Genomic DNA, 17,705 nt, shown 5'->3' with positions numbered 1-17,705 from the left:
AGTCGAGACTTGTGATAAAAAGTAAGACGGTGTATTTATATAGTTATCCCAATAATTTAATTAAAAATTAGCATAAAATAATTATTCAGGGTTGAATTAGGTCGGATTGAGACATTTTTTAGACTAACTTAATTGTTCGGGTTATAAATTTAGATATTAGTTTATTTTTAAGTATTTAATTAAAATTTACAACTGTAAATATATATTTTAAAAAATTACGATCGAAATAATTAAAAATTACTTTTAAAAATTGAGAATAAATAAGGAAAGGATAATTACTTTTTAAAATTACAATAAATTCAATTTGGTTCGATGCAACCGATGTAGTTTTAAAAGACATTCTTAAACCAATTCAATTCAAATAAGTTCATAATTCAACTCAAACCATAGAGTTCGATTAGGTAGGTCGGGCTATACGGGTCATCGGATTTCTTGAACCGCCCTAATTAAGTTTTTTTTTTTATAAAAAAATCCAATTTGGTGAAGTCCAGGTTCAATGTACCTTGGTTTCTATTGGTACAAAATCTCACGCGCCCACTTTACGCGCGTAACCACTCTTCTTAGCATACACGGCGGCCGAGATTGTCATTACAAAATTAATCTAAAAAAAGATACTTATTTTGACTACAAATTTTCCCTAACTATTTAATTCTTTTAATTCCAAAACAAATATTAAAATATATTTTTAATTACAAAAGGACAGAGATAATCATCGTATTTAAAACTTTATGTTATATAGAAATTTGATATTAATTTATTTAATACAATTATTTTTGGTTCTTATTATAATAAATCTCTCCCTTCCCAATTTTTAGTGAATAATAATTTAATTTATATATTTAAAAAATTATATGTGCCGCTTTTTCTAATGATATAAATATTTTTAATTTATAAATCAATTTATTAACTCACGTGTAAAATCTTTAAAATACTTTTGACAAAAAGCACTTGTTATAAATTTTAAAGTATAAGTGTCGTTACATATTAAAGAAACTAAATAATTACAAAATTTAAAATATTTCGACTGATTAAACTCTTATTAATTAAAATTTTAAGAATTAATTTTTTTTAACATTTTATATAAATATACAAGAATAATAAGAATAATTTTTATTATAAAAATGTAGTTTTTTTTAATTGAATTAATTTCTTATAAAAAATCTACTAAATTTAAAGTTGTGATATTTAAGAATAAAAAATAAATTAAGAAAAGTTTAGAAATTTAAAGAATAAAAAAAAATTAAGAATATATAACGTAATTAAACTATTTTTATGGTAGTATTAATATTATTTTTGATAGTTTCGAGTATTTTTGAAATATGATATTAAAATTTTGTCCATATATTAAAGATAAAATATATATTTTCTAAAATTTGATGATATTTTTGTAATATTTTTGAAGTTAAAATAATATTATTTATTAAGAAAAAGACGAAGAAGAAGCGCGTGAATGAAAGGAGAGTGGGCGTGTGTCTCTAGAATCGTTTGAAAGGGCACGCGTGTTAGGCACGTGATGCACTTTTTGTTTTTGTAAAATAAAATAAAATAAAAAAAACAAAACAAAAAAGAAGCAGAGAATTTCGTTTACGTCTTCTTCACTCGCTCTCTGCAAATTTCTCCAATTTCCCACATCCCTTACCTCTCCTCCGATGACCACCACGTCGTTAGCCGCCTCGAACGCCGCCGTGATCACCGACCCGACGGTTCAGATTCCGACCTTCCATGGCCTTAAATCCACCACCTCCCTTGCTTTGGCCAGACATGTCCGCTTCTTCCCCCCGCCTGCTTTCCCTTCTTCCTCCAACTCTTCCAGCCCTCTGCTCGTTCGAGCCATCTCCACGGTACAATCCATGTCTCTTTTCTTTGTTTTCCATTTCATCATTTCAATCTGTTTCTGGATTTTCACCCTCTGTGGTTCCTACTGCGCTGGATCGTTGTAATTGTTCTAATAGAATGTGATTCTTTGAAGTTCATTAGCAATCGCAGCACGGTGTTGGAAGATTTGTGTTATTTATTACGATCATTGTTCATTTGTAATCGAATATATTCTCTTCTGATTTTGTTGGCTACTAAAAGTTTTCTTTTGGATTTTTCTTTCATTTGTCTCTGTTGTTAATCCATTCCACGGAATAACATGAAGACTTTCTAATTAATGTTATTGCTGCATGTGTTTTTGGTATCTGGAGTTATGCTTTGGATTAATAAGGTGGATTTTTACTGAGCTAGGTTCTTATTCTGTAAACTTTATGGCTTAATTTGCAGCCGGCAAAGCCAGGGGTTGCAGCTGAGCCCAAGCGTAGTAAGGTTGAAATCTTTAAAGAACACAGTAATTTCATAAGATATCCTCTTAATGAGGAGTTGTTGACGGATGCTCCTAATTTAAATGAGGCTGCCACACAATTGATCAAATTTCATGGGAGCTATCAGCAGTATAACAGAGAAGAGCGTGGACAGCGGTCTTATTCATTCATGCTTCGTACGAAGAATCCTTGTGGGAAAGTGTCAAACCAGCTGTACTTGACGATGGATGATCTTGCTGATCAATTTGGAATTGGAACGCTTCGTTTAACCACGAGGCAAACATTTCAGCTACATGGAGTTCTCAAGAAGGATATGAAGACAGTTATGAGCACCATTATTAGAAGCATGGGTTCAACTCTTGGTGCTTGTGGTGATTTGAACAGGAATGTTCTTGCTCCAGCTGCTCCAATTATGAGGAAAGATTACCTTTTTGCACAGAAAACTGCAGAAGACATTGCTGCTTTGTTAACTCCGCAATCAGGATTTTATTATGATATGTGGGTAGACGGGGAGAGATTCATGTCGGCAGAACCTCCAGAAGTGGTGAAGGCTCGTAATGACAATTCGCATGGAACAAATTTTCCAGATTCTCCCGAGCCTATTTATGGAACTCAATTCCTCCCTCGAAAATTTAAAATTGCTGTGACAGTGCCAACCGATAACTCTGTAGACATTCTCACAAACGATCTTGGCGTTGTTGTCATTTCTGATGCTGAGGGGGAGCCTCAAGGATTCAACATATATGTAAGTGGATTCATTACTTAATAGAGATAAGATATTTTTGAAGTTTTTTGCTTAATAATTTCTTCTGCAGGTTGGAGGAGGCATGGGAAGAACTCATAGATTAGAATCCACATTTGCTCGTTTGGGAGAGCCATTAGGATATGTTCCCAAGGAAGATATTTTATATGCAGTTAAAGCTATTGTTGTCGCACAACGTGAAAATGGCAGAAGAGATGATCGCAAATATAGTAGACTAAAATATTTGATCAGTTCCTGGGGGATTGAAAAATTTAGGAGTGTTGTAGAGCAATATTATGGGAAGAAATTCGAACCATTCCGGGAATTACCAGAGTGGAAGTTTGAAAGTTACTTGGGGTGGCACGAGCAGGTTAGTATGAAAGTTCGTTATCTCTGATATTTGAATTGTTGTTTCTTTTAACTGCTGAGGCGGAGCCTCATGTCATCCATCGTTTTCAGGCTGCAGCATTCACCCTTAAACTTCAACGTTTTTTGTACACCTTGTCTTAGAATGTTATATACTTTTCAGGGTGATGGTAACTTATATTGTGGACTACATGTTGATAGCGGTCGTATTGCTGGGAAAATGAAGAAGACATTGAGAGAGGTGATAGAGAAATATAATTTGGATGTTCGGATCACCCCACATCAAAACATTATCTTGACCAACATTCGCAATGCATGGAAGCGGCCCATTGCCACAGCTCTTGCACAAGGTGGTCTGCTGGTAAACTACTATTCTTTGGGACTGCTCGGTGATTAAGTTCTCTCTTCAAATATAAACTTAAATGTTTCAACTTAGCATCGAACATCTCGATTGGCATTCCTAGAATTCAGTAGTTTTAGCTTTTCAGTTGCAAAAATAGAGCTTTTGTGTTATTAAAAGTTGCTTGTGTTTATAAGACATCTAGTGGTTAGGATCTGTAATTTCTGGGTTGGAATATGCATAGTTGATGCTGAGTTGCTGATGCTAGGACGGATATAGATTTTTGGTTTATTAACATTAAAGTTGGAATTATGAAGTTGTTTTCCCCTTTCTTATGTGGAGCATTTTTTTAGTTCTTTTGTACTGATTACTTTTGTACTCTTTTGGCTGATTATGCTGTACAGAACCCAAGGTATGTAGATCCCCTCAACATAACTGCAATGGCATGTCCGGCTTTTCCACTTTGCCCTTTGGCAATAACAGAAGCTGAGAGAGGAATTCCAGACATCCTTAAGCGTGTTCGAGCTATATTTGAAAAGGTATATCATTGATGGGCAACCACAATTACATGTTTGCACACTTAGGTGCAAGGTCCGTGAGTGTTAAACTTTTGGCTAATTTTGGACTCTGTTATATCTGCCTATACTTAGAAATAGATTACAAGAAAAGTATCTACGTGTAGATGAATATAAATTACAACTTCTATGAAGAAACCAAATATGAATGAGTTACGTGTCAAGTGTGTACAGGGCCACGTGTCCATAGGGATGGAAGCTGCACGTCTGGGTCTAAATTGAAAATTTCTGAACAATAGGGACTGAATCGAAAAGATTTCCGATCTTTAGCGACTATAATATATATTTAGCTGAAACATAAGTTGCTCGAGAATTCAGGCAGTGATGAGTTTGTTTGTCCTGTTTCCAGGTCGGTCTTGAGTACAGCGAATCTGTTGTCATAAGGATTACTGGATGCCCGAATGGTTGTGCCAGGCCTTATATGGCTGAGCTTGGATTAGTAGGTGATGGTCCTAACAGCTACCAGGTATTATGAATAGCAAGCCATTGGTTTACAACTCTCTAAGTGGGAACGTCTGTGCTACTTCATGTATACGTATGTTCATCTCTTAACAGATATGGCTTGGGGGAAAACCCAATCAAACTTCATTGGCAAGGACTTTTATGGATAAGGTTAAGATCCACGACCTCGAAAAGGTCTTGGAACCTTTATTTTATCATTGGAAGCGAAAAAGATACTCTAAAGAATCATTTGGCGACTTCACAAACCGCTTGGTGAGTGTCGTTAAGCGTCTAGAATTTCGAACAGACGTCTTTGAACCTTACTTCAAATGAAAAACTGTGGTCATTTTGGTTAATGCTCAGGGATTTGAGAAGCTTAAGGACCTGGTTGAAAAATGGGATGGTTCTGTGCCTGCACCAACGCGTTACAACCTGAGGCTTTTTGCTGATAAAGATACGTACGAGGCGATGGACGACCTCGCAAGAGTTCAGAATAAGAATGCTCATCAACTAGCAATGGAAATCATTCGCAACTATGTGGCTGCTCACAAATGATTTGGTAAGAGACTTTAAATTTTGTCGCCTTAGAAGCTGAGATGTTGAAAGGATGAATTAGTTTAATAGTCTGATTCCATGCTTGGGCTTGTTACTGTTTTGTAACAGCATGAATGAATATTGTTTGTCTGCTTGAGCTTTGTATTTACCGTTTTCTTGGATTTTGTATCTTATTTTAAGGTTGCTTCTAATAAATTTACCTTTCTACCAGCTTCTCTTGTGATCTGATCAGTGTAGCTGGTCAGTTGAAATGACACGGTTGGTATCTAAGTAATGTTTGGTTCCTAAAGCTCAAAAAGAATAACTCGAGTAACTCGAGAAATGATTTGAGTTAAAAAATTTACAACCTGGACAATTGGATTGAACTAAAAAATGTCCAAACTCAATCCAATCCAACAAAAGAACACCCTTGTTAGCAAGATCTTAACCCTCTCCTCTCCGATACTAACAGGAGAAGTTGATGTTCCAAATCTGGATTAACTGGAGAAGTTGATGTTCCAAATCAACCACATGACAAGATCTTTATTTTGTAAACTCACTCTCAAGAAATGAGTTTAACAGACGTTTTGTGATGTTTCTTCATACGTCTTTGACTATTTTAACTTCGTCCTTTATAAAAATTGTGTTAGCGTACTTTAGATTTGGTTTTCTAACTGTGTAAGTTGTTTTAGGTGTTGTTTCTTTTTCATTGGGTTCGATTGGTTGAGTCACTTCTTTCTCACCAACATCAGTATCACTTGAATGTTTAGATACGTCAACACTTGACCCAAACATGTGTAGTTTCCATTGTCTTCTATTGTTGAATTTCTTCCATCTTATTTGAGTCTTATAAAACTTTTCTCGAGATGACCCCTTTTTGTTAAAATGTTTTTCATAACATTCTAGAATCTCTGTCTTGCCATCAGCTCGATGACATGTTGATCTTGAATGCTAAAGTTAGAGACTTTGAGTTCATCCCTCGTGGTCCCAAGAACATTGTTTTGATCGATACATGAGCTTTGCTTCAGAACGCTCCAAATGGAAACACTCTTTTTCCCGGCTGATTTTAAGAGTTCAAATAAGAGTGGTTTGGATCAAAGAGTTACCATGTAGGATGAAGTTTAGCTCTCTGAAAATTGGCCACCGTATCGACCGGACCGACCCGGCATCCTGTTAGAAGTATACTTAATCCATCTTCAGTCTCCACCTAGTAGACATTCATACTTTTGATTACCTAATAAGATAAGATTGAAGTATGATGATCGTAGATATTATTAACAATTTGGTCCTCATAATTTACCATTTGTAACAAATTTACCATTTGTAACGATTTAGTTTCTATACTCTACCGTCTAGTCCCTATCGTATAAAATATTATTAAGATTTAACAAATTTTTTTACCATCTAGTCCCTATCGTATAAAATATTATTAAGATTTAACAAATTTTTTTACCATCTTGTTCCTATCGTATAAAATATTATTAAGATTTAACAAATTTTTTTACTCAAGTAGCATAAATCGGTTACCCGTTAAATTTGTTTATAAACTATAAATATTAAATCGTTATATAAGTCCAATTTTCATATATAGAAACTTTAAAACAATCTAAAAAAAAAATCAATCAAAGAGGAAAAGAGCATTCCTTTCTTGAGAGTATCTTTTTAAAAGACTCTTTTTAAAAGACTAACTTTAATTATGTCTCGCCTTCCGTGAACTCTTCTTTAATTCAAATATCATTCGATCTATAATTTACCTCAATTAGTGAGTTAGTAAATAAGTAATTGTCACATAATCGAAGAATACGAGTAACGAGATAAGAAAGTATAGATCAGAAGTCTTCTCATAAATATTACGAGCAATCGAGATCCTATTTTTAATCTCTTTTGTTGTTAACCTTCCGACGACCATTGGTTGCCTTATTTTACTATTTGGTCAATGATTGTGTAGAATAATAAAAAAAAGTGGCCAATGTAATAAAGAAATGTCACAAAAAGAATCTTTTTCTTTACATTTTTGTTCCTTTTTCTTGAGATTGGTGTAAAAAGATGGTATGAATTTCCACGAACCTACCCACTTTGAATTCATTGGCCACTTCCAATAATGATATTATAGGCAATGGATAGGCTTAGATTGATTAAAAATAGAATGATTTCAAGTAAACACATTAGTATTAAAAAAAAACGTTTGAGAATCCAATGTCCCGAAACTTTAAGGGTTTGTCTGTAAGATTCGTCTACAGAGGGTAAAAAAGCTAGATGCTAGAAGTAATCATCTTCAAGAATCTATTGCCCTGAAAACTTAAGAGTTTCTCTGTAAGGTTCGTCCACACAAGATGAGAAAGCTAGATGTTAAAGATAGTCTTCTTCGAGAATCAAATGTCCCGAAAATTTAAGGGTTTCTCTGTAAGGTTCGTCCACGAGGATGAGAAAGCTAGGTGTTAGAGGTAATCGTCCTCGAGAATCCATTGCCCTGAAAATTTGAGAGTTTCTCTATAAGATTCGTCCACGTAGGATGAGAAATCTAAATGTTAGAGGTAATCTTCTTCGAGAATCAAATGTCCCGAAAACTTAAAGGGTTTCTTTGTAAGCTTCGTCCACAGAGGGTGAGAAAGCTAGGTACTAAAGGTAGTCATCTTCAAGAATCCATTACCCCGAAAACATAAGAGTTTCTCTGTAAGCATTGTTCACGGAGGGTGAGGAAGCTAGGCACTAGAGGTAATCTTTAGTCAGCCCAGTGAATTTAAATTGAGTTTTTTTTTTAGTACAAACAAGTGGAAATACGAGAACTCAAATTACTGAATATATATCAATTATCACCGAACTATATTACTCACCGACAATACATTAATAAAAAAAGACATTATTACCCTTTTTCTATACAAAATCATCCTATAAACACACATACAACACAAAAATAACCCAAAAACACAAACAAAACAAGAACAACCTTAAAAAACACAAGGCAACTTTCCTCATTACACACTAGACAAGACATTCATTCAACCATTAAGTCTCTTGAACCCATTAGGAAACCTGGGTATATGCAGCTGAGGAGGCCAATTAGAAGGCAGCTGAACTTGATCCCATTGAGTCACCTTCTGAACAACATCACCACCACCACCACCATTCAACTTCCCAACAATCTGTGTCTGAAAAAACACAGTTTTCCCAACAGGACTCTCAAGCAAAGCCTCTGGTCCAAACTTGGTTTGCTTCAACTTGTAACATGTTCTACATGACACCACAATTGGCTCACTCCCTTCTGCCAGCTGATCAAACCCTTTCACCAAAAAATGAACACTCAAAACATTCATGATCAATACAGCATCAAACAAAGAAAAATTCATGTTTGGAAAAACATTGAAGTAAAATGGGCCATCCCCTAATTTGGATTCAACCATAGCTATGATTGAATCTTCAACTTTTTCAATTCTATTATCACGAACACATAAAATTATAGAAGCGTTTGAAGGAATTTTTCTTGTAATGGTTTTGACACCAATTTGAACAAGTCCTATGTTCATAACGCTATAGAATTTTCCCTTCTGACCATAGCTTGAAGGAGCTTGTTTATACAATTTGAAGCTTCCTCCACCATTTCCGAAGCTGATTTGACCCTCGGTGATTCGAATAGAGCGATCGATCTTTGTAGAAAACGTGAAGAGTTTTTTTTTCGTTTGATGTTCGTAGAGTTTGTGGATTGGAACGTTTGGCATCGTCCATTTCACTAAGTTGTTGCCTTTTTCGACGTATTCTTCGTCTTCTAACGAATGATCGTCGACGAATTTGGAGCTGCATGACCTGAAAAAGAGTGACATGTTTTTGGGAATGTTTGATGGAATGTGATTGTTTGATGAATTAAGATGAGGGTAGCTTTATAGGAGTGTTTGAATGATTGAGGGTTGAGAGAGGACTTTAAAAATTGTATTGTGATATGAACTTGGGGAGGAAGGTTTGGTATTTGATTGGTGGAGTTGTCTATTTCATGGAAAAAGGAAAGGGTTTTGTAGGGTTCTTGGATTGGATAATAGTGATGATAATAACCTAAATATGTGATCCAATCTAGAATGTTCTTATTGTGACATATTTGAACTCTATGTTAATGAATATTAATCATATGAGATTGATACTAATAATATAAGATACGATGTACGAACATAACTCGGGGATCGATAGAAATTTAGAGAGAAAATGTGAGATCTCACGTTAGTCGGAGAGTGAGTTTGATAGAAATTTAGAGAGAAAATGTGAGATCTCACGTTAGTCGGAGAGGGGAACAGAACATTTTCTTATAAAGGTGTGGAAACCTCTTCTTAGTAGACGTATTTTAAAATTGTGAGACTGATGACGATACGCAATAAGCTGAAATGGACAGTATTTGCTAGCGGGTGACTTTGACTGTTACAAATGATATTAGAGATAGACATTGGGTATTGTGTCAACGAGTTTGTTGGGCCCCCTAAGAGGTGACAAATGGTATTAGAGCTAGACACCAAGTTGCGTGCCAGTGAGGATGTTAGGCACCTCTTACAAATTGTATTAGAGTTAGACATCGGGTTGTGTGTTAGCAAGGACACTGCTCCCTAGGAGGTGACAAATGGTATTAGAGCTAGACTCCGGGCTGTGTGCCAGCAAGGACACTAACCCCGTTGGAACTGACAAATGGTATTAGAGCCAAACACCGAGTTGTGTGCCAATGAGGATGCTGACCCTCGTTACAAATGCTATTAGAGCTAGACACCACTAGACCCTTAAAAGATGACAAATGGTATTAGAGACAGACACCACACGACAACGACAACAAATAATACGGGATTCATTAAAATCCGAAGTTATATACATCAGCATGATGATATCATGGTTCAATTATGTGTGGGTACAAATAATTCCAATGAGAATAAGTTCGTGGAAAGATCCTTCAAATCTTTTCACCATGTCTAAAACAAAGAATCTTAAGAAAATGAAGAATAAATTAATCAAAAAGAGAAAAGAAACCTTCCTCCACAAGTTGAAAATGGACTTTTTTTTTTTAGTTCTCTCTCTACCTAATAATTCAAATAATTCAACATTAGTTTGTTTGAATTTATACCTATTTAGTCTCGTACGTTTAAAATTGATTTATTTACAAATGTACCCTGAGACGTTCAAGTAAACGAGGGTTACGTAAATGAATCACTCTCACCTTAAGCCATAATATTTGCAGTCACTCTTTTTTTTTTCCAGATGATATGAAGTAGGTATAGATTTTTATGAGTAACAGATAATATTTCATCCTCGACTTGACTCTCTTGATCGACAAGTACTCATTGACTGAGTAGAAGATCTAATCATCTATCTTTAAGATGATTGAGTGACACTCTATCAAATGAAGTATGGTCGTTATATGCATTAGGAGTGTGCAAAGTGTCACAATCGCACTTTTATGGTAGTAGGACTGCAATTGTGTAGCACTTATTCTAACACAACAATCAAGTCAATCGTGTGAAAATCGAGCTTTGCAAACAATCTTGATGTATGATCGAGTCTTGAGTCATGTTTGAGAGAAAAAAATTTATAAAATGTGAACGAGGAAATTAGTTGAAAACAATTGGAAAGAAAGAATGTTATAAGTTAAAAAAGTAAACAAGCAACAACCACGAATATGATAGCGTATAACCCGGGCGGAAATAATTGATAACTAATCGCATTCTCCTATATAGTACATTTTAGGGCATTTTAACCATGGTGAGTATACACATGATTTTGGTGAACGGTTAATACACCCCGACATAACAAGAATAGTAAAGACCTTTGTAAGCAAGTAGAAAGGGGTTTGGAACGGACATGCAGTCATGGGCAGTACGCCCTGGACAAGTATAATCAAACATCCGACACGCAGCCACATGCAACACACCTTGAACAAGCATGACCACGACACAAAGCAATCATATCAACACATTTCTTAGAGACATACTAATCATACATACTAAGAACACAGTAAGATTAAAATGAGCTATTCCTTACTATTCAAAAACTTGTCAGCACTGAATCTATAATACAACTTATTAGGATATGGGCTCACATCAGCTTGGAGCCTTGAGCTTAAACCATAAATACTATGGAAGAAAACTACTGTTATTCAGTGATTTTATTTCTCCTTTTTTCCCCTTACTACATCTATTCGTTTTCGAGGCAGAATCGGGATATGTTGCAGCAGATCAACTGCGTCCTATCAAGGAGTTAAAGAAGCTACCTGATTCGGTCATGTGTCTCGAGGTCCATCGGAAGACTGCTTCTTTCTTAGGTTCCAGTGAAGGCCATCATGAATGCTGTGCAAGAAGTCGTTTGTCGAGTCGACCTGGCACGCTGTAGGCACTGGCCAAGGTGCCATGCTGCACACAAGTGCATCTCCTGCACCCAATTCCTTCCTGCCCTTCCCATCAAAAGATGCCCATGCATGCCCCCTGCTATTGAAAGGTACTTGTATGCGTATCGTTACGTATTCGGGAAATATCAAGGGTCGAAAAGACAAGGAGTGCGGACATATCGGAGTAAATAGAATGCCGGGAACCTGTGAATGTTGCAGTAGCGTTTAAGAAATGTCACACTTACTAAGATAAAACTAAAACTCAAAACCAGCCAACCAAAGGAACATACCTGAGGATGAACCATTGATCCTCCAGCAGCCAATGAGTACGCTGTGCTGCCAGAAGTAGTTGATAGAATCAGACCATCCCCTTGGACACAAGTTACAAAGGAACGGTCACAATAACATTCCAGATTCGTAAGGTATGACGACATTCCACGATCAATTGTAACCTCATTCAGCACGAGTATCGGTTCTTCGGTTTCATATTCGTTTCTTGCTGCATCTTGAATAACATGGCACTGCAGTCGGTGTCGCAATGTGATACTAATTGGACCCTTTAGAACTGAATCCAAACATTCTCTATAATGCTCACTGTCTGGAGCGTGTTAAAGAAACTTTTCAGCACTGAACGAAAATAAACGTCATGGTGTAATATGTTACTTTAAGAATAACTTTTAAACATAAAAGAAACTATCATACAGGCCTTTGGGAAGCAAATCAATTCCATTCCGGTTCGTGACAATAAATTAATTACTACGGTAAATAATACTTCCTCGGAACCGAAGGATACGAAAAGGAGTCATAAAACCCAGAGACCCTAAAGAAAACGGAACAATTGGAGGAACTGGTCCTTTAAACATTGATGCTGCCTGCAATCAAGTGCCAAATTAATCCAGAAAAGATCTTCTAAGTATAGAACTCAAGAAGTTATAAAATCATCTAATATGGAAGTCATGACTCTTATCAACAACAACACTAAATGTCATTTGTAAGAATAGCTCCACGATCATTAATTGTTAAGGGCATAGTTAACAACAAAAGTAGCAAGACTTAACAAGCTAACTGTACTCCTCTTTTTTGGTAGGCACACGGATTAAAGTGCAAAACGTTCAATCAATTCATTAAGAAAGATCTTTCGGGGTGTTTATAAACAAGGGATAACATCCTTCTCAGTCAAATATGTAAGGCGGTACGTGAGATCCCACATCGGTTGGGGAGGAGAACGAAGCATTCTTTATAAGAGAGTGGAAACCTCTCTCTAGTAGACGTATTTTAAAACGTTGAAGGGAAGCCCGAAAGGGAAAACCCAAAAAAGATAATATCTGCTAGCGGTGGACTTGGGCTGTTACAAATGGTATCAGAGCCAGACACTGAGCGATGTGCCTACGAGGAGGCTGAGCTCCAAAGAGGGGTGGACACGAGGCAGTGTGCCAGTAGGGACGCTAGGCCCCGAAGGGGGTGGATTGGGGGGGTCCTACATCGATTGGAGAAGGGAACGAGTGCCAGTGAGGACGATGGGTCCCGAAGGGGGGGTGGATTGTGAGATCTCAGATCGGTTGGGGAGGAAAACGAAGCATTCTTTACATGGAGTGTGAAAACCTCTCCCTAGCAGACACGTTTTAAAAACTTTGAGGGGAAGCTCGAAAAGGAAAGCCCAAGAGGACAATATCTACTGGCAGTGGGCTTGAGACGTTACACGATATCACCGAAGTGTTTATATTAGACAAAGATGGCTAATGAAAGCATCAGTTCATGGTTGTTAATAAACATCTTGATATGTAGACACGACCTTACTTGAACAGATTTGTTCCAACTATGCCCTAATAAACTTGACAGTCAGACATGAAATTGAATGCCAGTTATAATGTCTATAACAATAAGAAGATACTCCTGAAAGTGAAATTGTTCAACATACCCAGAGCACTGTTCCATCTCCACCAAGAGTAACCACAAGATCAACTTTCGTGTGCAGAAGCATAATTTCCTCGTCTGTCGAGAGATATAAAAGAGGGGTCGATCGAGTAAACAAGGATGCTATTAAGTAAGTAGTTGCAGAAACCATAAATGGTTGCCATATAAATCATAGCTCAAATATGAAATCGAGGTCCATCCTTGATTAAATGAACATTGCAAACAGAGTGACAGATGTAGTCAGAATAATAGCAACCTTTCATACTCACCATCTTTCCATGTCTGGACAAAATTGTAGTAGTCCGACTCAGTCAGAAGCTCGTTTTTGACACGTGGTTCAACGTAAATGTGAAGACCTTTATGCTCTCTCAACCATCTAGGAGGAATAGAAAATGGGAATAAGGAAAATATAGCATTCTTTTTGCATTAAGTTGATACTCTTGTTATGACGCATAAAAACTTCGATCTACACAAAAAGGGATCAAACGTTCCCCGTTTCCCGGTTTTCAACATCATTATTGCCATACTTATCCTTGAAATGCATGATGATTTTTACTTATTTGCTCCCATAAAATGAAAAGAATTAGAAAAATCTGATTTAGCTACTAAAAAAGAGGCATACACACCTGATCATCTCAAAACAAAGAATTCGAACTGATATTGAGTTTGGTTTGGTCAATATAAGCACAGTCTGAGGTTGAGATTCCCACTTCAAAAAGATCTGCAATGAAAATGTTCTATCAAGAGTGGACTTGGTTGAAATATCCGAAAATCAAATAAAATATTAGGTAGAGATTAAAAAAATAAAAAAACGAACAAACTAAGAATTCTATGTAATTTGTGAAAGCCATCGCAATGTGTCGATCTATGTTCAGTAGAATCAAACCTGTCTACTGCTACGCTCTGCAGTTGTTATGTTTCCTTTTTCAAAGGAGACGACATCGTGCTTGTGTCGATCACTATGCTCGCCATCGCAGCCCCATGAAAGTTCAAATGGTGCCTGTAATTGCAAACTCATATGGGATTAACAATTGTAGAAATATGTAATTAGCTTCTTCATCTTCTTAATGGAAATTTGGCAATAAAAATAACTAATGAAATATCAAAGCCATCTCTATAACCAGAAAGAAGCAGCAGAGACATGCATGACTCAAAAAATAACCATGATAAGAACAGGTAAGCAGATACTCAAATACCTTTCGAGTATATTTTCCAGACCCCTTTTGAGAAACAGAATCGAAGTCCCCATCTTGAAGAACTTCATGAGAACATATTCCATTTGATCCACAACACCAGTCTGATTGCTCGGTGGCTTGCGGGGTTAGATTGTTTGATCTCTTACTATCATAACCGTTGCGTTCTGCAGGTGGCTGCCCTATAATGCATAAGTATAAGTAGTTTTAAGGAAAAGAACACCAAAAAAGGGCTCTACTTTTAATAATTTACACACAGTTAATATGCCTTTTGCACATGTACTATGTGATATTTGAATGACATTTCTGCAAATTACATTTTGATTTGAACATTAGTGATGTCATATTGAATTTAAAGTAAGGTAAAAAGTTACTTTCAATCAAACACTATTTCTAAAAATGAAACATTACCTACTTTGCCCAAAAGTCATCTATGAGAATAGGAAGCAATGTTCATTTGACGAAAGTTAATGTCGTTGGTTGGATAGAAATTGGAGAGAATTTATTTAATTAAAGGTGAAATGTCCAATGAGTCAAGAAACTCTTAAATTTGAAAGAAATGGGTTCTACTTCACCACAAACTGAAACAAAAACCATTTTGACATCAAACTGAAGAAAACTGGGATGAAGTTCATCCAGCTTTCTTGAACGAAATATAAAAGATCTGCACCTTAAAGGCATTTATAAGCATTATATTGATACTGTGAGATCCTACATTGGTTGGAGAGGAGAACGAAGCATTCTTTATAAGGGTGTGGAAACCTCTCCCTAGTAGATGCGTTTTAAAAACCTTGAGGGGAAGCCCGAAAGGGAAAACCCACGAGGCAGTGTGCCGCAAGGACGCTGGGCCCTGAAGGGGGGTGGATTGGGGGGTCCCACATTGATTGGAGAAGGGAACAAGTGCCAGCGAGGACGTTGGGCCTCGAAGGGCGGTGGATTGGAGGGTCCCACATCGATTGGAGAAGGAAACGAGTGCCAACGAGGACGCTGGGCCCCGAAGGGGGGTGGATTATGAGATCCCACATCGGTTAGGGAGGAGAACGAAGCATTTTTTATAAGGGTGTGGAAACCTCTCCTTAGCAGATGCGTTTTAAAGACCTTCTTTATAAGGGTGTGGAAACCTCTCCTTAGCAGATGCGTTTTAAAGACCTTCTTTATAAGGGTGTGGAAACCTCTCCTTAGCAGACGCGTTTTAAAAACCTTCTTTACAAGGGTGTGGAAACCTCTCCTTAGTATACGCATTTTAAAAACCTTAAGGGAAAACCCAAAAGAGAAAGCGTGGAAACCTCTTCTTAGCCGACGCATTTTAATAACCTTAAGAGGAAGTCCGAAAGGTTAAAGACAATATCTGCTAGCAGTGGGCTTGACCATTATAGATACTTTCTAAACACTAAGCAAGAAAACATCAACAAATACATTCCAAATAACACAACAAATCCTATAAGAAAAACCTTTATGTTCAAGTTGAAGATTCCTTGTCCTCTCCAGTTCAAATTTGCGCTTCCATTCAGCCGCCTCAGCTTGTGCAGCAGCCTTTCCTTCAGCTGCCCTTCTTAATGCTTTTGCAACAGCTAAAGATTAAAGAAACAGTCTAAGCAGCATATCTTAACCAACTCATATTCAATAGCAAACACAAATGAATCAGTAAAACATATGAAACAAAACTGTGATACACATACTTCTCAAAGCCTCTGAAAACTCAATAAGATGCTCATCAGTCTCCATTAATGGCGACCGTTGAAGAAGCTCCTGGACCGCCTTCTCAGAGTTCAACAGGGAAGTTGCATTCGAAAAACCGTTCTCCGCCATCGTGCTAGAAAAGTTTCCTTCTCCCTGTATCAACAGCAGTTTAGTTGGCCAAAGAAAACTAAATAACACTCGAAACACTCGAAACAATTAAGAAACAGAGAAAGTTCCTCCACTGTTCAAAGAAAACGTGGGAATCTTAGAAAAAGAACAAAAAGTTCTCAATGAAAAAGTTATTATACTGCAAAATCATCTCGTCCCACTCGATCAATCCATCAATATCATTATCACATCAAACAGACCGATTCCAAATTCTCCATAATACCCAATTAATCAACACTTGACACGATTTCCCAGGAGCTGGGCACGAACATTGAACCTAAAGATACCCCAAATGGTAAAGGAATCAAACAGTGCATCACATCCTCAACAAACAGAAGAACCGCCAAAAATCCCAGAAAACATAATGAACAGATCAAAAACCCCAGTCGAGACATGGAGTCGATTCATGAATCAAGATCATAAGAACAAGAACAACAAGAACGGTAAATGGAGAGAGGGAGAGAGAGATTACAGAAGAAATTAACTTGACGGGAGACATGGATGCGTACAGAGGGAAAAGAAGAAGGAAGAATAAATCCCAATCCCAACCCGCTCGTTAAGCTCTCCCACAACCGCAACCGCTTGAAATTGGCAGCGGCGGCAGCGGCGGCAGGAGGAGCATTCGATTGAAATGTGAAATTTCAGTTGAATTTAGGGAACACCCACCTGATCCAGAAGAGCATTAAGGGAGAGAGGGAAAGAAGTTTACAGAAGCTAGAGAGAGAGAGAGAGGAAGCGAGGTGATTGGGCCATGGAAGAACGCGTGGCAATTGAGACGAGCTAGAAGAAGAAGAAGAAGAAAGGGCGCTAATGGGAAACTGAAGTTTGTGTAACCAACCAACTACATAGGTGAAATGACGATAATGCCCCTATGAGTTTGTAAAATGCCTTCTTGAGGACATACAAAGTTGGTAATTTTGATATCCTTCATTTTGTATTTGTGTGGTTAGGTAGATTTTGGGAATGAAAGGTTTGGGAGTATTTGAAAGAACTTAACTTTATCCGTTTTGGCTCGTTACTGCTTCTTGTTAGCTTCACGGTTTTAAAACACATCTGTTAAGTAAACGTTTCCACACCCTTACTTGGAATTATTCGTTCCTCTCTTC

The 17,705-nt window shown here is 37.0% G+C and overlaps 2 protein-coding genes across 6 annotated transcripts; one reads left to right on the top strand and one right to left on the bottom strand.

Moving 5' to 3' along the window:
• Positions 1-1,563: 1,563 nt before the first annotated feature.
• Positions 1,564-5,540, top strand: LOC111461667 (sulfite reductase [ferredoxin], chloroplastic-like). Its single transcript, XM_023105274.1, has 8 exons — positions 1,564-1,841; positions 2,263-3,045; positions 3,116-3,412; positions 3,572-3,769; positions 4,153-4,287; positions 4,673-4,789; positions 4,879-5,037; positions 5,128-5,540. The coding sequence occupies exons 1-8, from the start codon at positions 1,650-1,652 to the stop codon at positions 5,317-5,319; spliced, it is 2,073 nt and encodes a 690-aa protein (XP_022961042.1). The 5' UTR covers positions 1,564-1,649; the 3' UTR covers positions 5,320-5,540.
• Positions 5,541-11,261: 5,721 nt separating this feature from the next.
• LOC111461484 (NAD(H) kinase 1-like) lies at positions 11,262-17,382 on the bottom strand. 5 transcript variants are annotated; one of them, XM_023105018.1, is made up of 12 exons: positions 17,072-17,379; positions 16,800-16,876; positions 16,431-16,584; positions 16,203-16,322; positions 14,755-14,933; positions 14,445-14,558; positions 14,185-14,279; positions 13,828-13,934; positions 13,563-13,636; positions 12,438-12,516; positions 11,935-12,242; positions 11,262-11,848 (listed from the first exon to the last, which is right to left on the bottom strand). In XM_023105018.1, the coding sequence occupies exons 2-12, from the start codon at positions 16,815-16,817 to the stop codon at positions 11,540-11,542; spliced, it is 1,557 nt and encodes a 518-aa protein (XP_022960786.1). In that variant the 5' UTR covers positions 16,818-16,876; positions 17,072-17,379; the 3' UTR covers positions 11,262-11,539. The 5 variants fall into 5 exon arrangements, with proteins under 5 accessions (XP_022960786.1, XP_022960787.1, XP_022960788.1 ...); XM_023105019.1 differs by having other exon boundaries at positions 17,266-17,379; XM_023105020.1 differs by lacking the exon at positions 16,800-16,876 and having other exon boundaries at positions 17,266-17,382.
• Between the last annotated feature and the right edge of the window lie 323 nt (positions 17,383-17,705).

This window comes from Cucurbita moschata, unplaced genomic scaffold, assembly GCF_002738365.1.
Source record: "Cucurbita moschata cultivar Rifu unplaced genomic scaffold, Cmos_1.0 Cmo_Scf00025, whole genome shotgun sequence".
Classification (NCBI taxonomy): Eukaryota; Viridiplantae; Streptophyta; class Magnoliopsida; order Cucurbitales; family Cucurbitaceae; genus Cucurbita; species Cucurbita moschata.
Note: the sequence above shows the minus strand (reverse complement) of the source record. Positions and strands in the feature narration are given on the sequence as shown.

Excerpts from the sequence above, each read along its gene's own strand:
- LOC111461484 (XM_023105017.1), bottom strand. The coding sequence starts at position 17,098 with ATGTCTCCCGTCAAGTTAATTTCTTCT. Across the intron at positions 14,280-14,444 it reads CAGAGCGTAGCAGTAGACAG|ATCTTTTTGAAGTGGGAATC; the intron begins GTTTGATTCTAC and ends TTTTCATTGCAG. Across the intron at positions 12,243-12,437 it reads GGGTTTTATGACTCCTTTTC|ACAGTGAGCATTATAGAGAA; the intron begins GTATCCTTCGGT and ends AACACGCTCCAG.
- LOC111461667 (XM_023105274.1), top strand. The coding sequence starts at position 1,650 with ATGACCACCACGTCGTTAGCCGCCTCGAACGCCGCCGTGATCACCGAC. Across the intron at positions 4,288-4,672 it reads TTCGAGCTATATTTGAAAAG|GTCGGTCTTGAGTACAGCGA; the intron begins GTATATCATTGA and ends TCCTGTTTCCAG. Across the intron at positions 5,038-5,127 it reads GCGACTTCACAAACCGCTTG|GGATTTGAGAAGCTTAAGGA; the intron begins GTGAGTGTCGTT and ends GTTAATGCTCAG.